Here is a 24,118-nt window from a genome sequence, read left to right as displayed (position 1 = left end):
GACATCTCGGTAACACAATGGCGCATTTGGTTAACAGAAAAAACAAAACAAATAAACAAACAAATAAAAACCAATAAAAAACAGGCACACGCATTAAATAAATAAAAAACATAATAAAATTGTAAAATTATATGAAAAGAAAAAAGAACAAGGCAAATATGCGAGGGAGTCGTGTATTTTAGTCGGAAAGATCTAACTCGCATAAACGAGAGTATTATTAATCATCGGATATCTCAACCAACATAATTATTATCACCTATTATTAGCTTCTCTCGCGTGTATATTAGTGGGTATCTATAACACATATACTATATATATATCTGGATAAAAGAGAAGATAGAAAAAAGGTACGCACACGCGCGCGCGAAAAGGAAAGATTTAAAAAAAAGAAAAGGAAAGAAGAAGAAGAAAAAGAAAAAAAAAGAAAAAGAATAAAGGGAAGAAAGAAATGTGTATGTACATTACGCCTACGTTTCGCACGAGCCCAGGACCCACCCATGCACGCGCTTGCGTTCACTCGCAAACACACTAACACGTACAGCCCGTTCTACACTCACGTAGGTATACCTTTCTATACGTGTGGATTCTTTCTTTCTTTCTTTCTTTCTCTCTCTCTCTCTCTCTCTCTCTCTCTCTCCCTCTCTCTCTCTCTCTCTCTCTTTCTCTCTCTTATTCTCGATTGGAGCAACACACGAACGTACATCAAGATCACGTTAAGGCAACCTTCTTAAATCAAATGTTCTGCTTACCCAAGTTAGACATTCCACGAGAGTGAGATAATAAGCTGCACGATAGAAGGTATTTTACAAACGTCTTTATTTCATATATGCGAGTGATCGTACTGAAAATGTTTCGCGATCACTGAACTCGTTTACGTATGTATACATGTATGTGTGTGTGTGTATATATAACAGAGAAACCATGGAATATATTATAAGTGGAGTCGGTAGTCTAACTTTACGGACCCAACGTCGCTTTCGGAATGACTCGAAAATTTGCATTAATCGTACCAACTTACGATAGTTATTTGCTTAGAGACGAATACTTCCTGGCTCACACTAATTGGAATAATACGACGTTTTGTAATACTCGCATACCCTCGCCATTTCCTCCCCGAACGGTATTATTAATTATAACGTTTTAACCCTCTTCTTCTCTAATTGTCCATCAAAATAATCTACACACAAAATATATAAGATATTATTAATCCTTTTTATATTTTTTTCCCTCGAACATTTATTAAAATCTCCACAACTTCCAAGATTCAAATCTATAATTTAAAAGCCGTTCGTATCTAGAAATACTTGAACATATTATAGTAAATTTTACACATCCTCGAGTATTAAGCTGACCCAAAAAAAAACGGAACGAAAAAAGAGAAAAAGGATTGAGAAAAGTCAGAAACGTAAAAAGCAAAAAAATAAAAAAAAAAAAAAGAGAGAGAAAAAATGGACAAACGAAAAGAGATGGGACTCTTAGCGGGTCTCGATCGGATGAAGAAAAGAAAAAGGGCGGGGGCAAAGAGGAGGAGGAGGGTTTATACGTGCGGGAGAGTAGAATGCCGAACCAGAAGGATCGACGAAACACCGAAGAGAGTGGCCCGCGACAAAAACGTCGAAACTGCAGTTGCTTCCCGAACAGAGTCACGGATCCCAACAGCGAACGATAAAGGAAAGAAAGAGAAAGATTTAGAGAAAGAAAAGAAATAAAGAAAGAAAGAGACAGCAGGAGCAGAGGATAAAGGCGGGAGGTATCGAAACGGTTGGTAAGATGGGAAAGATACGAACTATAGAAAGAGAGAAAGAGAGAAAGAATCTTCAGAAATGAAGCAGCAATGGCATCGAAGTAGAAGAAGACAGGCACCAGCACCAGCACCAGCATCAGCACCAGCACCAGCACCACCAGCAACAGCAGCAGCTCTCTCAGCTTCTCTCTTCCTACGTTAAGACTATCTCGGGTGTTTGTATGCGTTCGTCCGAGATCAAGTTTTTCTCCAGTTCTGTACCTCCGGAGCGAGGCAGGCAGGGGCCCCAACTCGAATCCAAGTTGATTTCCTGGCACGCGGTTCATCTTGTCGTTTATTCTCTCCCACCCCTCTCTCTCTTTCTCGCTCTCTCTTTCCGTCGACTCCCTTTTTCTCTTTCTCTTTCGCTGACTGCTGCTGGGCTCCTTCCACTTCTCATCGGACTCTCGCGTGAACCATCTCTCTCTCTCTCTCTCTCTTTCTTACTTTCTCTCTCTCTTATTCCTTCCTTCCTTCTCCTCGCTCCACATCACCTTCCATTTCTCTCTCTCACTCTCTTTTACGTTCCTTGATCTCTCCCCCCGTCCTTTTACCCACCTACCTATCTCCCTCCCACCCTCGCACATTGTCCTTCGTGGTCTCTCGCCTCGCGAATTCTTCTCCCTTGCTCTTTATCGCTCGCTCTCTAATTATGTTAGGCCCAATTGTTACGTAACATACTTCCCGATCGAATTTATATTTATCGTATTTCTACAAGCCGAGGCGTTCGTAATCGAACGCGTATATATAAGTATGTGTATGTATGAACCGATAAAACGTGAAATATGATTAATTTCGGAACAATATTTCAAATGTTTCATGCGCGCATAAACCTATATTATTAATGAGATAATTATTATATACACGTGTAATATATTTAATAATGATATAACGTGTGCACTTTTAATTTTCTAAAATTAATACGAATGTTCAGTTAAATTCGATGTTTCGCGTATTTTTTGTATCCGGAATAAATGCAATTTGCCCCTGTTGAAATTGTGTATTCGATTGCGCGTATGTTTGAAAGTAAATGATTAAGTTCAAATATATATCGTTCTTTCGAGGAAATAATCGAGAAAGAAAATTCCCCTTTGGGAAATAAGTTTCGGTATGTAGCTACTACTCGTGGTATCGTTTAACATTCGATAAAGGTAACTTACTTTTGTGGACGCGGTGATGGGCCTGGTGCCGCCAACTCCGATAGCGTAGAGCTCCACCTCGTACCACTGGATTCCTGTTTCCCTGTCAAGAGCAGCAGCAGTCGAGAGTATACCTGTCTTCGTGTCGACGTCGAACAATCTGTCGACCTGAGGACCGCCGCTACCAGCGGTCACGTTCGTCACGTAATACTCGAGATCGATGTTCGATCTGCGGCTACGCGCACTCACTCTCAGAATACTCGCCCCTACCGGTTCGTTTTCGTACACGCTACCCTCGAGCTGACCTCGATGTTCCCAGATCGGTTGATCCTCGCCATCCTCCCCAGGCATTATCAAGGTCAGATAAGTCTCGGAGGATCTTCTTTCCGCTTGGACGGCCTCGTCGGTTGCCCTGACACCCACTTGATATTTCGATACGCGTTCCAGAGAGTTCCTCGTTGATCTTGGTAATCGCATCGTTAGATAACCCGTGGTACGATGTATGCGGAACATGTCCGAATAATTGACGCTAGATCGGAGCAATTCGTAAGTGACCAACCCGTTGGTACTCGAGTCCAAGTCCTTCGCGACCAACTGCGTTACCACTACTTCCTTTTGTGCCTGATAACTGGGGTTACCCTTCAACGGTAGAATTACCGCCGACATGCTAACGAAAATCGGTGCGTTGTCGTTGATATCTTCTACGATCACTATGACCAATTTTTCTGCCGATAATCTGGCGCTAGGCGGTTGAGCCTTATCCGTAGCAACGACCACCAATTTAAACGTGTCCACGTCCTCCCGATCGATCGGCAATAACGTATGAATCACTCCGGTTGACGGATTTATACCGAAACGACGAAACTGATCCTCGGGATCCTGACTGACGATCGAATAACTGACCATACCGTTCTCCCCGGAATCCGGATCTTCCGCGGTTATCGTAACTATCGGCATATGCACCGGTATTCCCTCGCGAATTTGTCGTACGATAGCCGTGTTCGGGAATACCGGAGGATTGTCGTTCGTGTCGATGACCTCGACTACGAGTGTCATTACCGAGCTGAGTCTAGGGTGTCCACCGTCGCTGCAAGTTATGTTGAGCACGTACTTCTCTAATTCCTCGTAATCCAATGGTTTCCTTAGATACAAAGTACCGCTGAGGGGATCGATGTAAAAAGTATCCCTTCGGTTGCCAGCGGATATGGCGAAGGTCAATTCGCTGTTGGGTCCGAGATCGTTATCGGTCGCTTTGAATTTTAATAATTCCGTATTAATTGCCGTTGTCTCGAGAATAGAAATTTTCGATTTGTTATCTACGAATAATGGTACATTGTCGTTTTCATCGAGTACGTCTATGAATACGGTAGCGCTGGATGATAAACGCGTTTCTAATCCAGCATCGTGCGCAACTACGGTCAATAAATAACTGTTGGAAACTTCGCGATCGAGCTGTTGGACGAGAGAAATCTGTCCGGTTGCTTCGTCGATCATGAAATTTCCATTTTGATTGCCTGCTTCTAAAGTGTAGAAAACATCTCCGTTGAGACCTTCGTCAGCATCCGTAGTATAAACTCGAAGTAGTTGAGTACCCACAGCTGCCCCTTCGCTCACTTGCACTTTGTAAGGTAATCTCTGAAATTGTGGCGTATTGTCATTTACGTCGGTAATGTAAATGGTGACTTTGACGCGATCTCTCAAACGATTTTCCCCGTTGTCCGTAACGGTTGCCTCTAATGTCACGTAACTGGCGCCGGTGTTGCTGACTAAAAGTTCTCTGTCGAAAACGCGTAACGACTTGATGAATCCATTTCTAGGATCCACGAGGAAATCTTGTTGGCTGATTGGCAAAGAAAACATGAGATCGGCGTTACGACCGACGTCGCGATCCGTGGCTAATAATTTACCGACGAACGTGTCTGGCAATTCGTTTTCGCGCAAGTGAAAAGTAAAACTCGAATTGGTGAATTCCGGGGCATTGTCGTTCTCGTCGAGAATGTGTACGACAACCGGAACTACGGAACTCCTCGATGGACTACCCTGATCGCTGGCAGTCACTTCCAACGCATAATAATCTTGTTCCTCGCGATCCAATACGTTCTTCACGTAAAGTTGACCGTCCGGGAAAATTCCGAAACGACCTTCGGCGTTTCCATCGGTTACGCTGTATAAAACTCTCCCGTTAGCACCAAGATCAATGTCCGTGGCGGTAAGCGAAAAGAAACGATCGTTTACCGGCGTTAATTCGGACAACGAGGTCTCGTAACTCGTCAATTTGAAAACAGGCGTATGATCGTTGACATCTTCGATGATAACTCTTACTTGATGTTGAGCAGAAAGCGATTGGACGGCAGAGTCCGTTGCCGTCACTTCCAAATTTAAGACCGTACCGGGCGGTGCTCTTATTGACTTTCCCAGATATATGATACCCGAATTTTCGGCTACTCGAAATTGTTCTCCAGGATTGTGAGTCAAGGAATAAACTATTCTGGCGTTGGCACCTGCGTCACGATCCTTGGCACGCGCCAAATAAACCTCTTGACCTACAGCAGCATTTTCTTTCAAGTATACTTCGTCGCCGCCTTCGCCTTTAGGAAATTTTGGTGGATTGTCGTTGACGTCGATGACTGTTATGTTTACAAGGGTCTGTCCGTAGGCAAGTCCGGCTCTGGCGGCTAACTGTAAACTATAGAATCCTACGTTTTCTCTATCCAAACAACCAGCTGTACTGATCGTCCCAGTGACCTCGTCTATCTTGAAGTTTCTTTTTGGATCGCCGTAGAGAATGGTGTAAGTTACTTTAGAATTACCGTACTGAGTAACTTGTACGGTTCCAACTTCCTTACCAAAGCCAGATGGCATGGAACTACATTCGCCCCTATCCTCCATCACGCGGAAGTTGTAACCATTGTAACTGTCGAACTCGAGATGTTCCAGATCTTCCTCGCGTATAATCTCGACCATGGCGTTTCTAGAAGCAACTTTATCCCCGGTATCTTTGGCAGAGATCGTTAATTCGTAAAGCGTTTTGTGCGCGGCTCTTAAAGAACCTTCCAAAGTGATTTCACCGGTTCTTTCGTCGACGATAAAAATTCCTTCCCCGCCGGATTCTAAGGAGTATCTAATTTGAGCGTTTTCTCTAGCATCAGCATCCGTTGCTATGACTTTTCCAACCGAAGTACCCACTGGTGCGCTCTCCGGCACGGACATCAAGTATCTCCAGGGATAAAACACCGGTGGATTATCATTGACATCTTCCAAGGATAATAAAACGGTAGCTGTCGATGATTGAGGAGGCGTTCCTTGATCTTTAGCGATCACCAATATACTGTATTCCGCTATGGATTCTCGATCTAAGCTGATTTTTGTTGTCAATTGTCCCGTTAGAGCATCCAATGCGAAAGTCTTCGGATAATCTCTGAGAACGCTCGAATGAAAACTGTAAGCGATACTTCCATTGGTACCTTGATCGTTGTCCACCGCTGTTAACGTCGCAACGAGGCTCTGCGGAGGAGTATTTTCGGACAAACTGACGTAAACGGTATTTTGAGAGAATCTCGGTGCCTCGTCGTTCTCATCCAGAATGGTAACTTTTAGGTGAGTCGACGCGTACTTTGGATTTGGTCCACCGTCTTTCGCGGAAACGTGTAATTCGATACTACCTTGAATTTCTCTATCCAAAGTCGCTATGGTTGTAACCAAACCGGTATCTTGATCGATGGCGAACCATCCCTGCTCGTTGCCGGATTCAAAGTCGTAATAAATTCTTGCGTTCAATCCAGAATCCGCGTCCGTGGCTGAGATGCTAGCGACGAAGCTTCCGATCGGCGATAGCTCGGACAAGACCGCGGAATATTCGCTCTGCTGGAAGACCGGTTCATGATCGTTGACATCGTTTACATGAATCACGAGATATGCCGTCGCCGATCTCGGTGGCGTGCCTTTGTCGGTGGCAACGACTGTTAGATTGTACTTTGGAATTTCTTCTCGATCCAATTTACCATTAACTCGAACGATATCGAAACTTTGCGTGTTGTCCAGCCTGAAATGACCCAGTTCGTTTCCAGCACGAATCTCTACGGTGGTCTCGCCGTTGAGACCTTCGTCGTTGTCGATGACAGCGATGGCAGCAACTAGAGATTCCTTGGCAGCATTTTCATCGACCGTTGCATAACCAGCAGTTAACGTGAGATAACTGAATTTGATTTCAGGATCGTGATCGTTCGCATCCAATAAATTAACCGTTACGTAGGTACGACCGTCTTGTCTGGGCGATCCATGATCTCGAGCGAAGACCGTTATGACGCAGCTCTTTGGACAGCCTCCACCTGGGCGCGTTGTCGCACAGCTTTGTTCGGGACAATCCAAAGGTTCCGCGGTCGTGATGGTACCCGTTTCCGGATCTATCGTGAACTGTCTCTCGGTGTCGGGCAAATAATACGTCAATTTCGAATTATCTTCGGAATCCTTGTCGGTGGCATGAACGGTAAGAACTTTAGTGCCAACCGGTGCACTTTCGTTCAGAGCAACGACGTAATCGCTTTGTTGAAAGATCGGTGGATTGTCGTTAACGTCTAAGACGGTTACGTTAACCAAAAGATAACCTAATCTAGGCGGGTGTCCTTTATCTCTGGCACAAATGTTTAAAGAATAATATTCTACTTGTTCCCTATCCAATTTCCCCGTAGTTTCTAAATGAAGGTAGGAAGTCTCGCCGGTCGGATTACCCGTAACTTCCAAACGAAATTTTTCATCCTTATTACCATCGACGATGAAATAATCATCTGTCACTCCGTTTTCGGGAGTATCCTTGTCGGTGGCAGCGTCCAATAACAATTTCGTGCCGACGACAGCTGATTCGGAAAAACTTACGGCTATACTAGATTCGGGAAATTCGGGATCGTTGTCGTTGATGTCCAATACGAGAATTCTCACTTCTATCGGATAGGTCGGTTGACTGGAGAGTACGACTAGGTCGAATCTATCGGTGCTGAGAGCTTCCCTGTCCAATACCTTAGCTGTTCTTATCTTGCCGGTCTTAGGATCGAGCACAAACTCTTGGGGTGGTTCATTAAATCTATAAGTAAAGCCAGGCTTCACCGGTATCTGACCAACCAAGGTACCTTTCGGTTCACCCTCCTTAACTTCGAGCGTAACTCTGGTGTCGACCGCTCTACTTTGCATCGTCAATCCCATTGTCGCACTATCTTGCGGCAACATCGGTGACCTACGCGGAACTAACCGCGTAACTCTTTGAGGTAGGTTCTGTAAAAAATATTTGCTCGACGAGCGCATCTCGTTGTTGCTAGCCTGGCCGCCATTTTGGTCCACCAACAACAATCCCAGGACCAAGGCTAGGACCATCGATCTTCTTATGATCATCTCTTCGGTACCTCAGCGCACCCTTCTTCCTTAGCCAAATTCTTCTCGACTCGTCGGCATAAATCATCTACGATCCACCGCTACTACCTGTCGTTCCTTTTCCTCATTGTCTCTTTCAGTTTCATCATCGATAATTCGATCACTTTCCTTCCGTCATTGTCAACCACTTCTTTGGGGGAGCATTTAATCGGCACGCGCTCTTATCTCCAATCGATTGCAGCAACGAGCTGCATTTTTTATTACATTCCTTCCCCGGCACTTCTTACTCTTTATTCGAAATTGGATTAAGGTTGTACTTTCGAAGGGGGTGGGTGTCTCTTTTCGGTTCCTCTTCTTCCTTCTTCTCTTCTTCCTTTCTCGCCGGACCGGACCTTTCTTTTTATCCGCCGGTCGAAAGTTAACCGAGTACAAGAAGAGACTTCGGCCGATAGTGGGGGCACTGACCCACGGGGCCGCACCTCGCAAAACGCGTTTGCAGATGCGCGTTAGAAGAGACCAATCGGATCTCCTTTTACCGTCATTTTTTCCATTAAATTACGACCACTGGCTTGACATTCCCTATAAAAGGTCTGTCTCGTTACAATCTCGATAAACTGCGTATATCTTATTCTAAATTATGTCGCATCAAAGTCAAATAGTCGATCTTAGAAACGTGTCTCTTACCATGGTTACAACCTTGACTTCGTTTGCGTAAAGCCACACAAAAAAGGTAAAACGAGAGATACGTATTTAAAATACAGACAGCAAATACGAACGAACGAACTAACTAACGAACGAACGAACGAACGAACGAACGAACGAAGTAACAGGTTGATCGTTAAAAATTCCTTGTCACTTAGATACCAAGACAGCTTCCCATGGAACGGGTATGGACCGGCACATCACAAAGAACACGCAAGCGTAACCTATTTCAATGAGATACGGCACTCTTCCATCAAATCTCAAAGCAAATATTACGCAACTTCTCACCACTTCTGCTCGTTCCTTGTTAAAAGTTAATGATCTCCAAAAAAACAACAAAGACAAACCAACGAACGATCATTCAAAATCACTCGCGGACGATCTACATATGATCGACAGCACGATAACTAACCCTCGGTCGAACGAACGATTATAAGTTCAACAGGGTGAAAAAAAATCACTCGCGTTCGTGATAACTGTACAAACGTAAGAGAGGAAAAAAAGACAAAGTTTTGTGAAAAAAAGTAGAAATATATATATGTATATATATATATTTATATAAAAAAAAAAAAACAAAATGCAAAGAGAAAGAAAAAGGGAAGAAAAAGAACGTAGATAAACGTGTGCTGAGAAAGAAGAAGAACGTATGTAGGTACGTGTACACAAGGGCTTCAACGTGCGACGAAGAATATCACCTTCCCGAGGACTGACCTGACTCGACTGAACTAAGCCGGTCCCAGATCCTTGGCGCTGCCAAGAGAAGCATTCTTCGCTGGGCCTGACGCCGTCCCTCTCCGATCCATCGTGTTCAACGTTGCTCTCTTTCTCCCTCTCTTTCTCTCTTTTTTCTCTTTCTTCTCGCTTCGTCTCCCCGCCACCTTCTCACTCACTCTCTCTCTCTCGCTCTTTCTACCCTACCACGAGGTAAGGCCCCTCTCCCCACTCTCAGCAAAAGCAGCAGCACTGCCACCACCACCACCACCACCACCACCACCTTCTCAACATCTTCCACTTCTTCTTTCTCCCCCCTTCTTCCTACTCTACCTACCTCATCTTATCCTCATCCTCCAGTATAGTTTCGTCTCGCACATCCCGCGCTGCCGCTGCCGCTGCCGCCACCGCCGCCACCACCGCCATCCTCTCGCTGAGATATTCTCCCTTTTGCCCTCGAGGAATGAGCAATGCGGAGGCTCAGGTATGCAAGATGGCCGCCGAGTGTTCAACCTCCGAGTGCAACAAGGACAGATTATATTGCTTCGAAGAGAGAGAAAAAGAAAGAGAAAGATACACGGATAGAATGCGTGAGAGAGAGAGAGAGAGAGAGAGACAGACAGACAGAGAGAGAGACAGAGAGACAGAGAGACAGAGATAGAGAATAGTAAGCCGTACCAATAAGGAGAGGGAGGAGGATGGAGAACAAGAGATGAATAATGCGTCGGAAAGAAGGGGAAATAGCGGGAAAGGACGGGAGGGATTCGCGGCTTAGGGAGGACGACGAGAATGAGAGAGAGAGAGAAAGGAAGAGGGAAGAAGAGGGGTAATGAGGGTCCAGTTGTGGGTCCAGACCCACGGCGCTGCAGATATACATCCGTGGAGCTATAGCCACTTTTATAACTAATCCGTTACCGCGATCGACCGTTCCTCTCTTCTATCTCTTTCTCTTTCTCTTTCTGTTTTCTTCGTTCTTTCTCGTTTTCGCGAGTGCGGTCGCGCTGGTTATCTGGTCTTTTCCTTTAATCTAGTTTACTGGGTACGAGAGAGTATATAGTCCTACGTATATATGTCGATTGGCGCTTTGATAGGTCAACCGATTTATGTCCTACGCAAGAATATACTTTCTCTCTCTTTCTCTTTCCTAGATTATACCTACTGTATTAGTTTTATCTAGGACGGATAAGTACCAATTGTTAAAGTTAACCGCATGAAATGCAGATGGCGATTTCCACGTTGAAATTTTTGAATTTAAATTTACCCGCCTTTTCCTATTTTCAAATATTTTCTTTTGGCGTCTTCGTTCTCCACCGTAAAAATGAATAAAATATTTATAATTTAACTGTAATATAATTTGTATAATCGTAGTGTGTTAGAAATTTATGAAGACATAATACAATTTCACGGTAATAATAATAATAATAACATAGTAGAAATGTCATCGTCGTTGGAATATAAATCTAACAAGAAGGACAAAGATCCGCTTGTTAGAACGTTGAATCTCTCGCATCGTATTGTACCTTAAATGGGGATAGAATTTATATACGGATAGAAATAATTTTGCGAGGGTGTAAACACGAAGAGAGAGACACTGAACTGCTTGTGTGCACACCACGCATGATTAATATTTCCTTTGGTATAACACCATGGTCTACGACGTGCGTACGCGTATATGCCATTTGTTACTCTCTTAGATTAGAAAGGTTATAACCTTTTGAAGGTCAATGGAATCCTGACATTTATTCTGAGATATCCTAGACGTTTAGAATATTTGACAGTGGAACGATCAATTATACCATTGTCTTTCGGTACAAATACAAAGTTATATTCTTGACAAAATTCGATAAATCCATTGTACGAACAATTCTAAGAGATTTAATTTTAGCGCTATAAATCGATAATAATCGATATATCGTAGATCGATTTTATGAAATCGATTTCATTGCAAGTCGGTATTGTAGGATTCTTGAAAAAATTTAACGGTTGATTTGATTGACTCAAGACAACTTGAACCCGGGTGTTCTGCTTAAACCTTGAAGTTATTCAGAACCCACGATAATATTATTTAAAATGACTTTATAATAAATTTTGAACAATACTTAATAAAAATAATAATAGAATATAACTAATAATATACAATAAATTCGCGTGAAATTGTTCGTCAGACGAAATGGGCTTTTGCGCCCACTTCGTCTAACGTTATTTTAGTCTCTCTGCCATATACGGCACAGCATCGTACTAGTAAAGAGTAAAATTCTATCGAGTCCCAGCACACCGTGTGGGCGGTACATGCTACAGCTTTATTGTTTCACCGAACAATAACTGTAACACATACTCCCTATTTGTCTTTGGCTCCTGCTAGTACATGAGAGACATATCGTTTTCCGGTCACACAGCACATTCCTTTCTCTTCTCCCTTTTACTCTTCTCAATCGTAGATCGTAAAACATACAAAACGAATATCTATGTACACGACCTTCCACGAACAAATTTCTTTTTCTTTCCATATTTTACATGAATTTATATGGAATTCGTTGTTTTATAACAAAATATACAAATTTTATTTTTGTACAATATTTTTCTAATAAATGATACTAATGATATAGTAGCGTTTATTATACCAATAGTAATAGGTATAGATGTTGGTTTTATTAAATTAATTACAGGATCAATGCGTATCACTTTTTAGGTGCACCATAAGCATCCGGCATTCTTTCAATAGTATATCTATGTTGAGAAACATACATTATCGGTACACCAGGTATCTTTCGTATTCTTCTTTTTAAATCTTTGTCATTGGTTGCAACAATATAACATTTGTGCTAAAATGATATTATATGAGATATCGTTCATTCTATTAAATAATATAATTTATTTTGTTAAATATATTTAGTAAACTTACTTGCGTCACTCTATTAACAAGACAGTCATCGGCATAGGTTCCTTTGTGCATACAAGGTAATCTTTCGAATCTGGGATCCTTTATAATCCTTAAAGCTACTTTATATTTCTGACCGAGTTTCTCTAATTCTCCCAATACGCAGTCTGTGATATAAGGTATGCACTTTGCATATAAACATTCCATCATATTTTCTATAATATCTAATTTGTTTTTAACCGAAAAGTTAATGAAATTTGTATCTATTAAAATGTGATATGGAGGTCCTAATTGCATGTTGTATTGGAAGAATAATGCTGCAGATTGCTGAGGCCTGAAAATATATAAAGCAAATATTTTAACCACAGCTTATGACTTAATTTTTCTATTTATTGCCGTAACAAAAATATGATGCTGGCTTTTGGTGTATCGTAGATATATGATACTGATAGTTAAAAATAAACAAATTATACTTACGCTTCATGAGTCTTTAATTTAAATGGATCATCAGGCTTAGTTCTCTTTGATGCTGCTCGCTGCTCTGGTTTTCTATAAATAAAAAAATTCATTTTTATGACAATGCTTTAAAACAATTTTATAAAGAAAAATATTTATATTAAAATATTTTTACATTCTTGAATCACTGGGACTGATCATCTTCTTCATCTGTGCAAACCTCTGCATTACAACTTTACGAGTTTTTTTAGTCTTTCCCTGTATTAACAAAATCAGTTTGAATATGTTGTAAACAAAGATAACCTATAAAAATGACTAGTAATATCTATATTAATATACAATAGAAGAAAACGTTTCAAAAATTATGAAATAAAATATAAATATTAATGATGCATTATTATTACAAACCATTGTATTAATTTGCTAAACAATCCTTTTAAAATATAAAAAACACGTAGTTCAAATCAAACTTAACTAATAGCACATGCAATACGAATATCGATATTGCATTCTCTAGCGGCGATTTATGGAAGTGCATACAGTTAACCTTATAATTACACTCGACCCTATGTTTCATACTCTTCGATATATTTCGATTATCGAAAGATTACAATGATCGTTCTTTTTAATCTTCAAATCAAATTTACGCGTAAACTATTTCTTAAATTTAATATTAAAGATTATAAGTAAAAAATAATAAAATATTACAAAATAGTAATCGAAGAATTAATTACATTTCTTTTCAAAGGTATCATTTAATTGGTCTAGTTTGAAATAGTCACCAATCTACTTTCAGTTTCTTTAGGAAAATCGTGATAATCTTGGCGCCATTATTTTTTCCTAAAACGATGCAAAAGGACGATCGTAACTGTACAATGTTACTTCGTTAGGAATGCAGTTTAAAATAACTGGATGTTCCTACTCTATAGCCTTGTTCCTATTTTCTCGTCCCGCGTGATAGACACGTTGGCTCTTATGTTCTAACTAGTATAGACATATCATTCTTAATTTATAAACAATGTATATGTTTGTACAAGTGTAATTTTAATGTGAACATTACAGTAATTGTAGATATACATACACACACACACACATAGTGAAATATATATAACACACATTCCTTACAAATTATATTTTTCTTCATTGAGAAAAGATGTACGTGTCTCTTTTTTATTTATATTATTGAATCCTAATTTTATTATTAAAATGTCAATTTTTTATAGACGTTATCTCTATAGTATTTTTTTTATGATTATTTTTAGTAGTATTTTAGTGTCATATTTTTGTATGAAATATGATAATATTATTTTATGTTCTATTTACTAATACGATATGTTTATTTGTTTATAGAAAAAATATATATATGTGAAAATGAGAATTGTACAGTTAAGAAGACATCGTTTATTTAATATTGTAATTGGAGGGATATTGGTGTTAATTATTTTTTATACAATTGTTTCTTTCTTCTCTGACAATCAAGTTCATAATATTAAAGTATATTGGTCGGAACAACTAGCAACCAAACAGGTAAATTAAATATAATATTTAATTTAATTATATAAATTAAGGGAAAAATGTTGAATTACAGGCTCCAGGATTAGTGGAAGATTTAGGTAACTTTGAGCCGAGAAATGTACAACCAAAAGTAGGTCCTGGAGAAGATGGTAAAGCACACATTTTAAGAGATGATCAACAAAACGACGTTCAACAATCTGAATCCGATTATGGTATGAATATGGTATGCTCTGATGAAATTTCCTTAGATAGATCAATTCCTGACACTAGACCACCCGAGTAAGTTTGATTTCCAATTTCACAGCGTATCTTCTTGTATTTCAATTTTATTTCATATTAACTGACATTTTTTTAGATGCAAACATTGGAATTATCCAGTTGATTTACCGAGAACAAGCGTTATTATAGTATTTCATAACGAAGGTTGGTCTGTATTAATGAGAACTGTACATAGCGTAATGAATAGAACGCCATCCAAATTCTTGGAAGAAATTCTTCTTGTTGATGACTACTCTGATAAAGGTATATTTTATTTTTTAACACATTCACTAATGGTATTTACAATTATCTATTTTTTTTATAGAAAATTTGAAGGGTGATCTAGAATCTTATATCGAACAATGGGGAGGTAAAGTGAGATTAATTAGAAATTCTGAAAGGCAAGGATTGATAAGAACAAGATCGAGAGGTGCACGAGAAGCTAAGGGTGAAGTTATCGTCTTCTTGGATGCTCATTGTGAAGTTAATGTTAACTGGTTACCGCCGCTTTTAGCTCCAATTGCAATGAATAGGTACCATCTAATATTTAAATATACAAAATTCATATATATTAATTGTGTAGAGAATTTTTTTTATATAATTTAAATATTATAGCAATGTAATGACAGTTCCTGTGATCGATGGTATTGATCATAAAAATTTTGCATATCGACCAGTATATCAAGCAGGACACTTGTATAGAGGAATTTTTGAATGGGGAATGTTGTACAAAGAAAATGAATTACCTAGGAGAGAAGCTAAAACTCGAGCGCACGACAGCATGCCTTACAAGTATATCATTTATTACAGTAATAAATTTATTATTATTATATTTCTTTTTTAAATATTAATCTATATCATTATTTGAATTTAGATCTCCTACTCATGCTGGTGGTTTATTTGCAATAAATCGTCAATACTTTTTATCGTTGGGTGGTTACGATGAAGGATTACTTGTATGGGGTGGAGAAAACTTTGAATTGTCTTTTAAAATTTGGCAATGTGGTGGGAGTATTCTTTGGGTACCTTGCTCGCATGTTGGACACGTGTACAGAGGTTTTATGCCTTATACATTTGGCAAACTCGCTCAAAAGAAGAAAGGACCGTTGATCACTATTGTAAATATGCATACAATTATTTAAACAAACTATTCTATTTTATTATACATGATTATTTAATTAAAGTTAATCTCTAATTTGAATTTTACAGAACTATAAAAGAGTGATTGAAACTTGGTTTGATGAGAAGCACAAAGAATTCTTTTATACCAGAGAACCGCTCGCAAGATTACTCAATCACGGTGACATAACGGAACAATTACTTTTTAAGGAACGAAAGAAGTGTAAAAGTTTCCAATGGTACATGGACAATGTAGCTTACGACGTTTTAGATAAATTTCCAGAATTGCCACCAAATATGCATTGGGGAGAGGTACTTCTGAATGATCTTTGTATTCAAATATTATTCTTCAATTCTACGTAATAAATAATGTAATTGTATGCAGTTAAGAAATGGAGCAACTGGAGCATGTTTGGATACCATGGGACATGCACCTCCGAGTCTTATGGCTACTTCATATTGTCATAATTATGGAAATAATCAAGTAATCTTGTGCACATATGTTTCATCATATCTTGGTAGCTGATTGAATATTTAACAGTGATATTTATTTTTAGCTGATTAGATTAAATTCAAAAGGTCAGCTAGGTGTTGGTGAACGTTGTATCGAAGCTGATGGGCATGGAGTCAAATTAGCATTTTGTCGTTTGGGTACAGTTGATGGACCCTGGCAATATGACGAAGTATAATATCATTTACAGATATCCAACGTTGAATTATTCTTTTTATAATTTATTAATTTGTGAATAATTTTAGAAAACTAAAACTTTGTTACATCGAGTTCATAAAAAATGTATGGCACTTCATCCTCAAACTCAACAGCTGTCGTTAATGCCCTGTGATGTGAATAACACGTATCAACAATGGTCCTTCCACGAAATTGATCCACATTGGTGAATGTATTTAAATATGAATTTTTTATGGTATGTAATATTTAACTCTTAATATGAATATGAAAATTATTTAAAAAGAAATTTTATTTGTAATATGATTCATAATAATTTCAGGGATGTTTTACACGAATCTTATTTGACCTGCTACAGATAAATGAAAACGTGATTAATTGCTAATTAATTGTCAAATTAAGTAGCGATATATATATATATATATATATATATCTAAAAGGAAAAATAATTCTTTGTGAAATCATTTAGTATAATTCACAAAGCACATAAACTATGGAAATGGTATGCTAAGAGACAACAGACAATAAGGTGCTGTAAAGTTCAGTCTTCTATTTTATAGTTCAAATTTTTGTCACGTTTTTACACAAATGGACAAATTACAAAAAGACACTTTACAAATCCGTATAATTGAATATTCTAATTTATTATTTTTGTCCATTTTGGAAAAACTAGATTACTTAAATGAGACTGCTCTTTATAAGTATGTATATGTAATTTTGGGCAATTGTTCCTTCCTACAGTGGCGATTTTATGCTCTTAATGAATGAAATGTTCCACTATGAACATTATCTTTATACTAACACGACTAATCATTTACAATAATATTAAATATATTCTTATTAAATTTATGATTCTAAAAAACACTATAGTTAAAAGTGTAAAATTTATATCAAAATTATTTCAAATTAATATATAATAAAAAATTGATATATTTCAGTATGAATGACAATATAAAAGAGAGCTTCCACTCTTTTGATCATTTTTACATCATTCAATTACTTGCATTATTATCGATGCATTTTTGTGCGTTCTAATTTTCCTAACAAATGAATTTCTCGATCGTTTTGTATGTCATTTTCATATTAATCACGAACAAATATTTTCTAATTAAAATATATTAAAGTAATTTAAAAAAATCTCTAAATTTATGGGCAATATTTAATTGGGTAGTAATTATCGTACTTTTGATATAACTTGCCAAAATGTCAATAACATTTTCTCGATGAAAAAAATGTTGTCATTTGATCAGAATAATTTATTTTTTGATAATTAAATATGCACGCTCGCGGTCAATATAATTTTTGTACTTTGTGATATTAAATGTGCAATCATATATACACGAAGAAGAAGACATTTTGTTATTCATGACTTTCACTACTATATAATAATCATTTTTTGATATATCTATTACAGTATACAACAGCCTAAGTCAGGTGTAATGAATATTTCAGATTTAATAATTAGAAATACACATTCCAATAATATAGCATTTTAATATTGCAACTAACATTTCTATGAAGACATAGCACGCAGAACTTTGCTATTTATATATTTAAAAAATTAATTCAACATTCCTCAATAAAATTGATAAGCATTGATGATATTGCAGTGAATTGCATAAAGTTACATTAATTATTATAATTTATATTTTTAATCAGAGCAGGAGATAAGTTATATAAACAAGAAATTTCGTGCAAGCAAACAAATTTATTCTATTTAACTAATCTTCCTTTGTACTTAATAAATATAATGCTTATCTTTAGATATTATGTATAAATCAAGCTTGAATTATACTTGATAAATTAATCATTGTGATCATATATGCACAGACACATATACACAGACACGTACACAGCTAACTTATTACTATTTTTATTACTATCATTAAATATTGTTATTCAGAATATACTTCTGTATATTACATTGAAATAGTAATTACTATTTATAGCTGTGGCAAATCTTACGAATAAATCCTTCAATTATGGTCTAAATAAAAAAGAAAAGAAAAAAATAGTTAAATGGATAAGTCTCAAATAATACGAAAAGTTTATTACTTTACACGTTTTATATGAATGCACCGAATTTGGTATGAAGATGTATTGATAATGCTGAATGAAAAAAAAAAATGTAACACGAAATATGTTATATATGTTTTGAGAAATTGTACAAATATATAATAATAAAAAAAAAGAAAACACATTTTTATCATAACTGCAATTGTTCGCGTGTACTCGAGTATCCCTTCCATATAAATTTACTCGTATACACGATATGATTGAATAATATATGATCTCTATATGGATCGGTCGGTCATTCATACGGAATAGGAGGACTTAAGCTAAATCGAGAAGACAATTATAGTCATTACAAATATATTTGTATGTCCTATTGTTACAGAAACTATAGCTAGAAAATGAGTTGTTCAAAAAAAAATGTTATCAAGAATTCATTTATTAATTTAAGTTTCTGTTATAAAATCATTGAATAGTACAAAAGGCTATTCAAACATTAATGCAACTAAAGTTTTATGATAATTAGCCCAGTGGAACTTCGTATAAATAATACAATTGCAATGAAAGCGTAAAAATCTGTAAGAAGTGTATATAATAATATTTGATATAAATTTAGGGATATTAATAACTTACCATATTATTTAAATGTATTATTAGTTGATATTTTTTTAAAGTGGCTCTTATTGATTTGTATTAACAATATCGTCTATCTTGAGTATACTGCGTACAGTTTCAGAAGCAAGAGTAATAGCGCTGGTTGAAACTAAAAGTGGCTGAAGTACATTTTCTTCCAAGATATTTGTAATAGCTCCTTTGCGAACATTAATTCCAGTTGTTATTTCACCTTCAGCGTGTTTATTTCGTAATTCAGTAACAGTCGCGATTGAATTCAAGCCTGCATTTTCTGCTAACGTAGATGGAATAATCTGGAATTGATATAATATTAAATTTAATCTAATGTACATGATCCAATTATCATCATAGAAATGCTTAACACTTACTTCCAGTGCATTTGCAAAAGCTCGAATGCAATATGCGTCGACTCCACCTAACGTTTGAGCGTAATTTGCTAATTTCAACGCAAGTTCAATTTCAGGTGCTCCACCTCCAGCAATCATTGCTTTCTGTTTGACTAAACACCGAATAACACATAACGCATCATGTAAAGAGCGCTCAGCTTCTTCCAAAACCAACTTGTTACTTCCGCGTACCAGTACAGTAACAGTACGACCATAATTTTGAATACCAGTGATCTGAATAATTAAAGATACGATTAGTAATTAATTCAACATTATTTTACTGCATATATGCATTTTAAAATACTACACCAACCTTAACAAACTTAGAATTTCCTGTTTGTACTTCTTCGCACAATTCTGCATTAACAAGATTTTCAGCAACAAAATGATCCAAAGATGCGATTGGCCTGCATCCCAAAGTTTTACATACAAACGGAATATCCTCACGTTCGATATCTTTGATTACCATAACTTTGAGTTTATCTAAGAAATGAATAGCAAGATCGCTAATTGCATCACGTAAAATAGATTTCTGAACCAATAATACGTTGCATCCAGATTTTTTAATTTGTTTAATGATATTTAATATATAAGCACGTTCTTCCTTTAAAACTCTGTCCATTGCAGAATAATCTGACACAATAACATTGTGATCCATCTGAAAATGTTTCGTTAATGTATAATTTCTTACAATTTCAAACAACATATTTCTCAATCAATAAAACTTACATCTGTTTTAGGTGGAGAAATACAAAATTGAATCAAACCAATTTTAGCCTTCTCGATGCGTTTCGGCCCATTTACATTACACGATTTTTGTGTAAATATCAACCCTTCAATTAATTCTGTATCTTCAACGATACCACCTAATTTTTTAATAACTTTGATATCCTACAGATTGAATTTAAATTAAGTATAAATGTATAAAATAAATAATCAAAGTGATAATCGATACTTTACATTTAAATCTACAGCCTGTTCGTTTCCTGGTTCTGTAACTTTTAATACTGCATTCACTGCTAATGGTGCCAATAAACTTGATTGTTGAAATACAACCTAAAAAAATGCAGCAAAAAAAGAAAATAATTTAAAAATTTCAAATCAATAGATCTTAGATCAATATTATATTTCATAAGTCACCTTAGAATTAAGAGATGTCGCAGCAGCTTTAACAAGCATTTCTTTATCCGCTAGATCAACTGGTATAGACATATTTGTAAGTATTTCGACTGCTTTAGAAGCAGCCTTTTGAAAAGCATCGCTTATAAGTGTAGGATGAATTCCCTTCTGTAATAAACGTTCTGCAGCTTCTAATATGGAACCAGCAACTACAACAACGCTCGTAGTTCCATCGCCTGCTTCAATGTCTTGTGCTTTGGATAATTCAACAAGCATTTTAGCAGCAGGGTGGATAACGTTCATTTCCTTCAAGATAGTAGCTCCGTCATTTGTAATTGTTACTTCACCATTGCCCGCTTGAATCTGTGCGTATTAGTAAGAATTTAATTAATAATAATATTAACATGTTAAATGGCTTTAATCATTCATCATTAACACAATTTCTTTGACTTGTGAATAGCTTCCATATAAATATTACCATCTTATCCATTCCACGAGGACCCAGACTAGTGCGGATGGCATCGCTTACAGCTGAAAGTTCAAATTTGTCAGTTTATTTGGAATTAAAATTTACAATTCTTATGAAATACGTAATCGAATATTACAATTGCTTGTTTAAGTTAAAAATAATTGAAAATATTGTGAATTATCATTATTATAATAAGAGACGATGAATCTTAGTGAGACATTACTATATAAGGAGTTTTTCTGATCTTGATTAATCGGAGTAGACGCACGTGTATTAAAACATTAAAAAAATTTACAATTACCTTTCGCAGCGTTGATATTACTGCTACGAATGTCAGCAGGTTTACTTTTATCCTTATAAGCTTGTCCATGAGCACTTCTTCCATCACCACCCGCTGAAATTCCAGTCATTTTGGATGAAGTAGTTATGTTTTTTGTGTCTATTAAATTTACACGAAGCTTATGAGCAAGCCCGCAAGAAATATTCTCGTGAAAATGTCGAGTAACGTTTTCACGCGGTACTTTTGTTTTTTATTTGAGATATTTTGAGGTTAAAATTAAATTGAAGTTTGTTTAAAATGTAATTAAACGTCAAAAATTAATTTTATTTTCGTTGTTTCACTGATTAATTATAACAATCGAGAAAGTTCACGGTTGGTATGAAAGATTCAGCTCACAAATTTGTCTATGGTTAATTCACAAGACCGGTATCTTACTCCCTTTAAATCTGATTCTCATATTACGAAGAAGTATGTGCAACTAAAATGATCGTCATTGATTGGACCACGCACCGATCAATCAGCGAACAGACACGTGACATTGTTAGAATCAAGTAGCCAATGCAATTTCAGCAGCCACGCTATTGAGGCGACAACAGCTGCCGTGGATGCATTCTTAAATGATGTCTATATCGATTTTTAAACTAATCGCTTATTAGTCGAATTTTTTGTATGAGTTAGAAAAAATACGCAACCCCTATCCAATTTTTATTTATTTAGATCGATGCAATACAACTCGTCCGATAAACAATTTTTTATTGCAGAAGAAAATATTTTTATATTGTTAATAAATATATTATATAGAAAATCCAGCTTGATATTTGTAAGACGAATCGATAATGCATACGATGATCTATAAATTGCAGAAGAATATTTAATAATTACATTCATAAGATAAACATTATGCGTATTATTTATATAAAGAAGATATTTAAATTATATAATCAATTTCTTCATGAAAACATTTTTCAATTTTATAGATCGTCGCCATGTTTGTACCATAAAAAGAAAAAGGAAAAGAAAGAAAACGGAAAAGTCGGTTTAAATATCGAGCATACGCAAACGTGTGGAACGGTGCATGTAAGGTAATCAATCGTATAGCAGGATCGTTTGACGAACATAATTTAAAACTACAATCCTGATTTTAACCGCAAAAGTCTAGAGTTTGTATTGAAGCATAGCCATTGGAGATTAGCAGAAGTATAAATTGAACTACGTCGTAAAGATGACTGAAAAATTACATGTAATTTGTTACAATTATATAAAAAATAATTTAAAAAAATAAAAGAATATAAAGAACAGAAGAAGAGGAAGAAAAAATAATAAAGATAAAGAGGACATCGACAGTACGCGTGTATGTAGAACAACGAACGAATATTTCGAGTGGAAGAAGTGCATATATCCAATTTTCTCTATATATGGTCGAACACAAACAGAAGATTTGTGGGTAAAGAAGAAAAAGAAAACGAAGAAAAAAAAGAAGAAGGGATGATTACGGGGAGAGGGAAATAATGGACGCAACACATACCGCCTGCATTCCTGACACGACCAAGATGCCTCTTCTCCGTTCCCTTCATTTTTATCTTTCCTGCATACCGTTTCTGTTCAACCGAAAAATTCATTTTAACATATACATATATACGCATACAAATACATATTTGAAACCTACTAAACCACGTTGGACGCAAGATACGGAAAAAAAGGGGAAACATATATTTACTCGTTATATACGCATTGAGAGAACATACGAAATTCCACATTTTAACGTAAAGTATTCATTCGATTTAACCCGATCGCGACAACGTAACAGGGAATTCATTGAGAGAGACGACGAAGTAAGAAAGTTTCGCGCTCATTGAAAATACAAAACGGGTAGGCAGGTAATACGCGTGCCATTCCTAGTAGAACGCGTACATACACATATACATATATATATATATATATATATATTTACTACGATATGGCATCGCGATAAGACCGGTTATTCAAACGATGAGTTGATTCGCATTATTGCAGCTCGAACCTTGCCACTTACGCAAAAAGAAAAGAACAGAAGAGAAAATAAAAAAAATTCGATGAAAATATGCATGTAAATGCAATATAGGCGCATACACGTTATTATTTACATTTTTAACATTGAAATCTTAACAATTATTTCGAGAAATGTAAAGAGCCAGTGTCCTATGCGAGATCAAAACAAACATCGTATCTTTCTACTCGTCGCGAGCATGTCACATCTATTTATTTATCCTTTAAAGACTATGGCTATATGTATTCTTCTTTAGGATAGTAAGAGATAGAGGGAGAAAAAAAAGGGCAGGTTTGCGAACATATACGTGGAAAGGAGCTTTTGTCGAGAGGAGGAAGAGGAGGAGAACGAAGCAGGTTCGCGTAGCTACTTACTCGGGAAGCTGTTTCTCGTGTGGATGTAAAGGAAGGAGCACCACGCTACATTTCCCTCTGTTTATCTCTCTCGTACTATTGCCGTTCTCTCTCTCTCGTTTGCTCATTCGCTCGATCCATCTCGCATTAGTCATCCCCACCAATGGATTCCGAGCGCCCCCACCAATCGGGAGTCAGAAGCACCTGTTGCGTACCTACCTGTTTTACTTAC

General features: G+C 36.9%; 4 protein-coding genes across 6 annotated transcripts in view; 1 reads left to right on the top strand and 3 right to left on the bottom strand.

The window, feature by feature from the left end:
* The window catches only part of LOC106788579 (cadherin-related tumor suppressor), an 84,007-nt gene extending 75,584 nt beyond the window's left edge, over positions 1 to 8,423 (bottom strand). Inside the window, exon 1 of the mRNA XM_014751976.1 lies at positions 2,944 to 8,423. Within this exon, the coding sequence (XP_014607462.1) occupies positions 2,944 to 8,304 (5,361 nt within the window). The 5' untranslated portion in view covers positions 8,305 to 8,423. The remainder of the gene's footprint in view (positions 1 to 2,943) is intronic.
* Positions 1 to 17,515, top strand: part of LOC106788580 (N-acetylgalactosaminyltransferase 7) — a 29,041-nt gene extending 11,526 nt beyond the window's left edge. The window contains exons 1-12 of one of the 2 annotated variants that reach the window (XM_014751977.1): positions 14,154 to 14,185; positions 14,381 to 14,557; positions 14,619 to 14,824; positions 14,901 to 15,067; positions 15,129 to 15,336; positions 15,419 to 15,595; positions 15,678 to 15,921; positions 16,013 to 16,234; positions 16,308 to 16,406; positions 16,480 to 16,605; positions 16,679 to 16,845; positions 16,930 to 17,515. In XM_014751977.1, the coding sequence (XP_014607463.1) occupies positions 14,402 to 14,557; positions 14,619 to 14,824; positions 14,901 to 15,067; positions 15,129 to 15,336; positions 15,419 to 15,595; positions 15,678 to 15,921; positions 16,013 to 16,234; positions 16,308 to 16,406; positions 16,480 to 16,605; positions 16,679 to 16,819 (1,746 nt within the window). In that variant the 5' untranslated portion in view covers positions 14,154 to 14,185; positions 14,381 to 14,401 and the 3' untranslated portion in view covers positions 16,820 to 16,845; positions 16,930 to 17,515. Of the gene's footprint in view, positions 1 to 14,153; positions 14,186 to 14,380; positions 14,558 to 14,618; positions 14,825 to 14,900; positions 15,068 to 15,128; positions 15,337 to 15,418; positions 15,596 to 15,677; positions 15,922 to 16,012; positions 16,235 to 16,307; positions 16,407 to 16,479; positions 16,606 to 16,678; positions 16,846 to 16,929 lie in introns of those variants that run through there. The other variant, XM_014751978.1, reaches the window with a different exon arrangement.
* LOC106788582 (rRNA-processing protein FCF1 homolog) lies at positions 12,239 to 13,553 on the bottom strand. Its single transcript, XM_014751981.1, has 5 exons — positions 13,439 to 13,553; positions 13,206 to 13,288; positions 13,052 to 13,123; positions 12,599 to 12,908; positions 12,239 to 12,518 (listed from the first exon to the last, which is right to left on the bottom strand). Exons 1-5 carry the CDS (start codon positions 13,439 to 13,441, stop codon positions 12,375 to 12,377), a joined length of 612 nt encoding a protein of 203 aa, XP_014607467.1. The 5' UTR covers positions 13,442 to 13,553; the 3' UTR covers positions 12,239 to 12,374.
* A 570-nt stretch (positions 17,516 to 18,085) lies between the features above and the next one.
* Positions 18,086 to 21,942, bottom strand: LOC106788581 (T-complex protein 1 subunit delta). Of its 2 annotated transcripts, none has more exons than XM_014751979.1 (9): positions 21,529 to 21,942; positions 21,237 to 21,289; positions 20,780 to 21,121; positions 20,600 to 20,695; positions 20,369 to 20,530; positions 19,953 to 20,297; positions 19,622 to 19,873; positions 19,254 to 19,546; positions 18,086 to 19,196 (listed from the first exon to the last, which is right to left on the bottom strand). In XM_014751979.1, the coding sequence occupies exons 1-8, from the start codon at positions 21,635 to 21,637 to the stop codon at positions 19,301 to 19,303; spliced, it is 1,605 nt and encodes a 534-aa protein (XP_014607465.1). In that variant the 5' UTR covers positions 21,638 to 21,942; the 3' UTR covers positions 18,086 to 19,196; positions 19,254 to 19,300. The 2 variants fall into 2 exon arrangements, with proteins under 2 accessions (XP_014607465.1, XP_014607466.1); XM_014751980.1 differs by having other exon boundaries at positions 18,086 to 18,594.
* Between the last annotated feature and the right edge of the window lie 2,176 nt (positions 21,943 to 24,118).

The sequence above is a fragment of the Polistes canadensis genome, unplaced genomic scaffold, assembly GCF_001313835.1.
Source record: "Polistes canadensis isolate GaletaPanama2010 unplaced genomic scaffold, ASM131383v1 scaffold_144, whole genome shotgun sequence".
Classification (NCBI taxonomy): domain Eukaryota; kingdom Metazoa; phylum Arthropoda; class Insecta; order Hymenoptera; family Vespidae; genus Polistes; species Polistes canadensis.
Note: the sequence above shows the minus strand (reverse complement) of the source record. Positions and strands in the feature narration are given on the sequence as shown.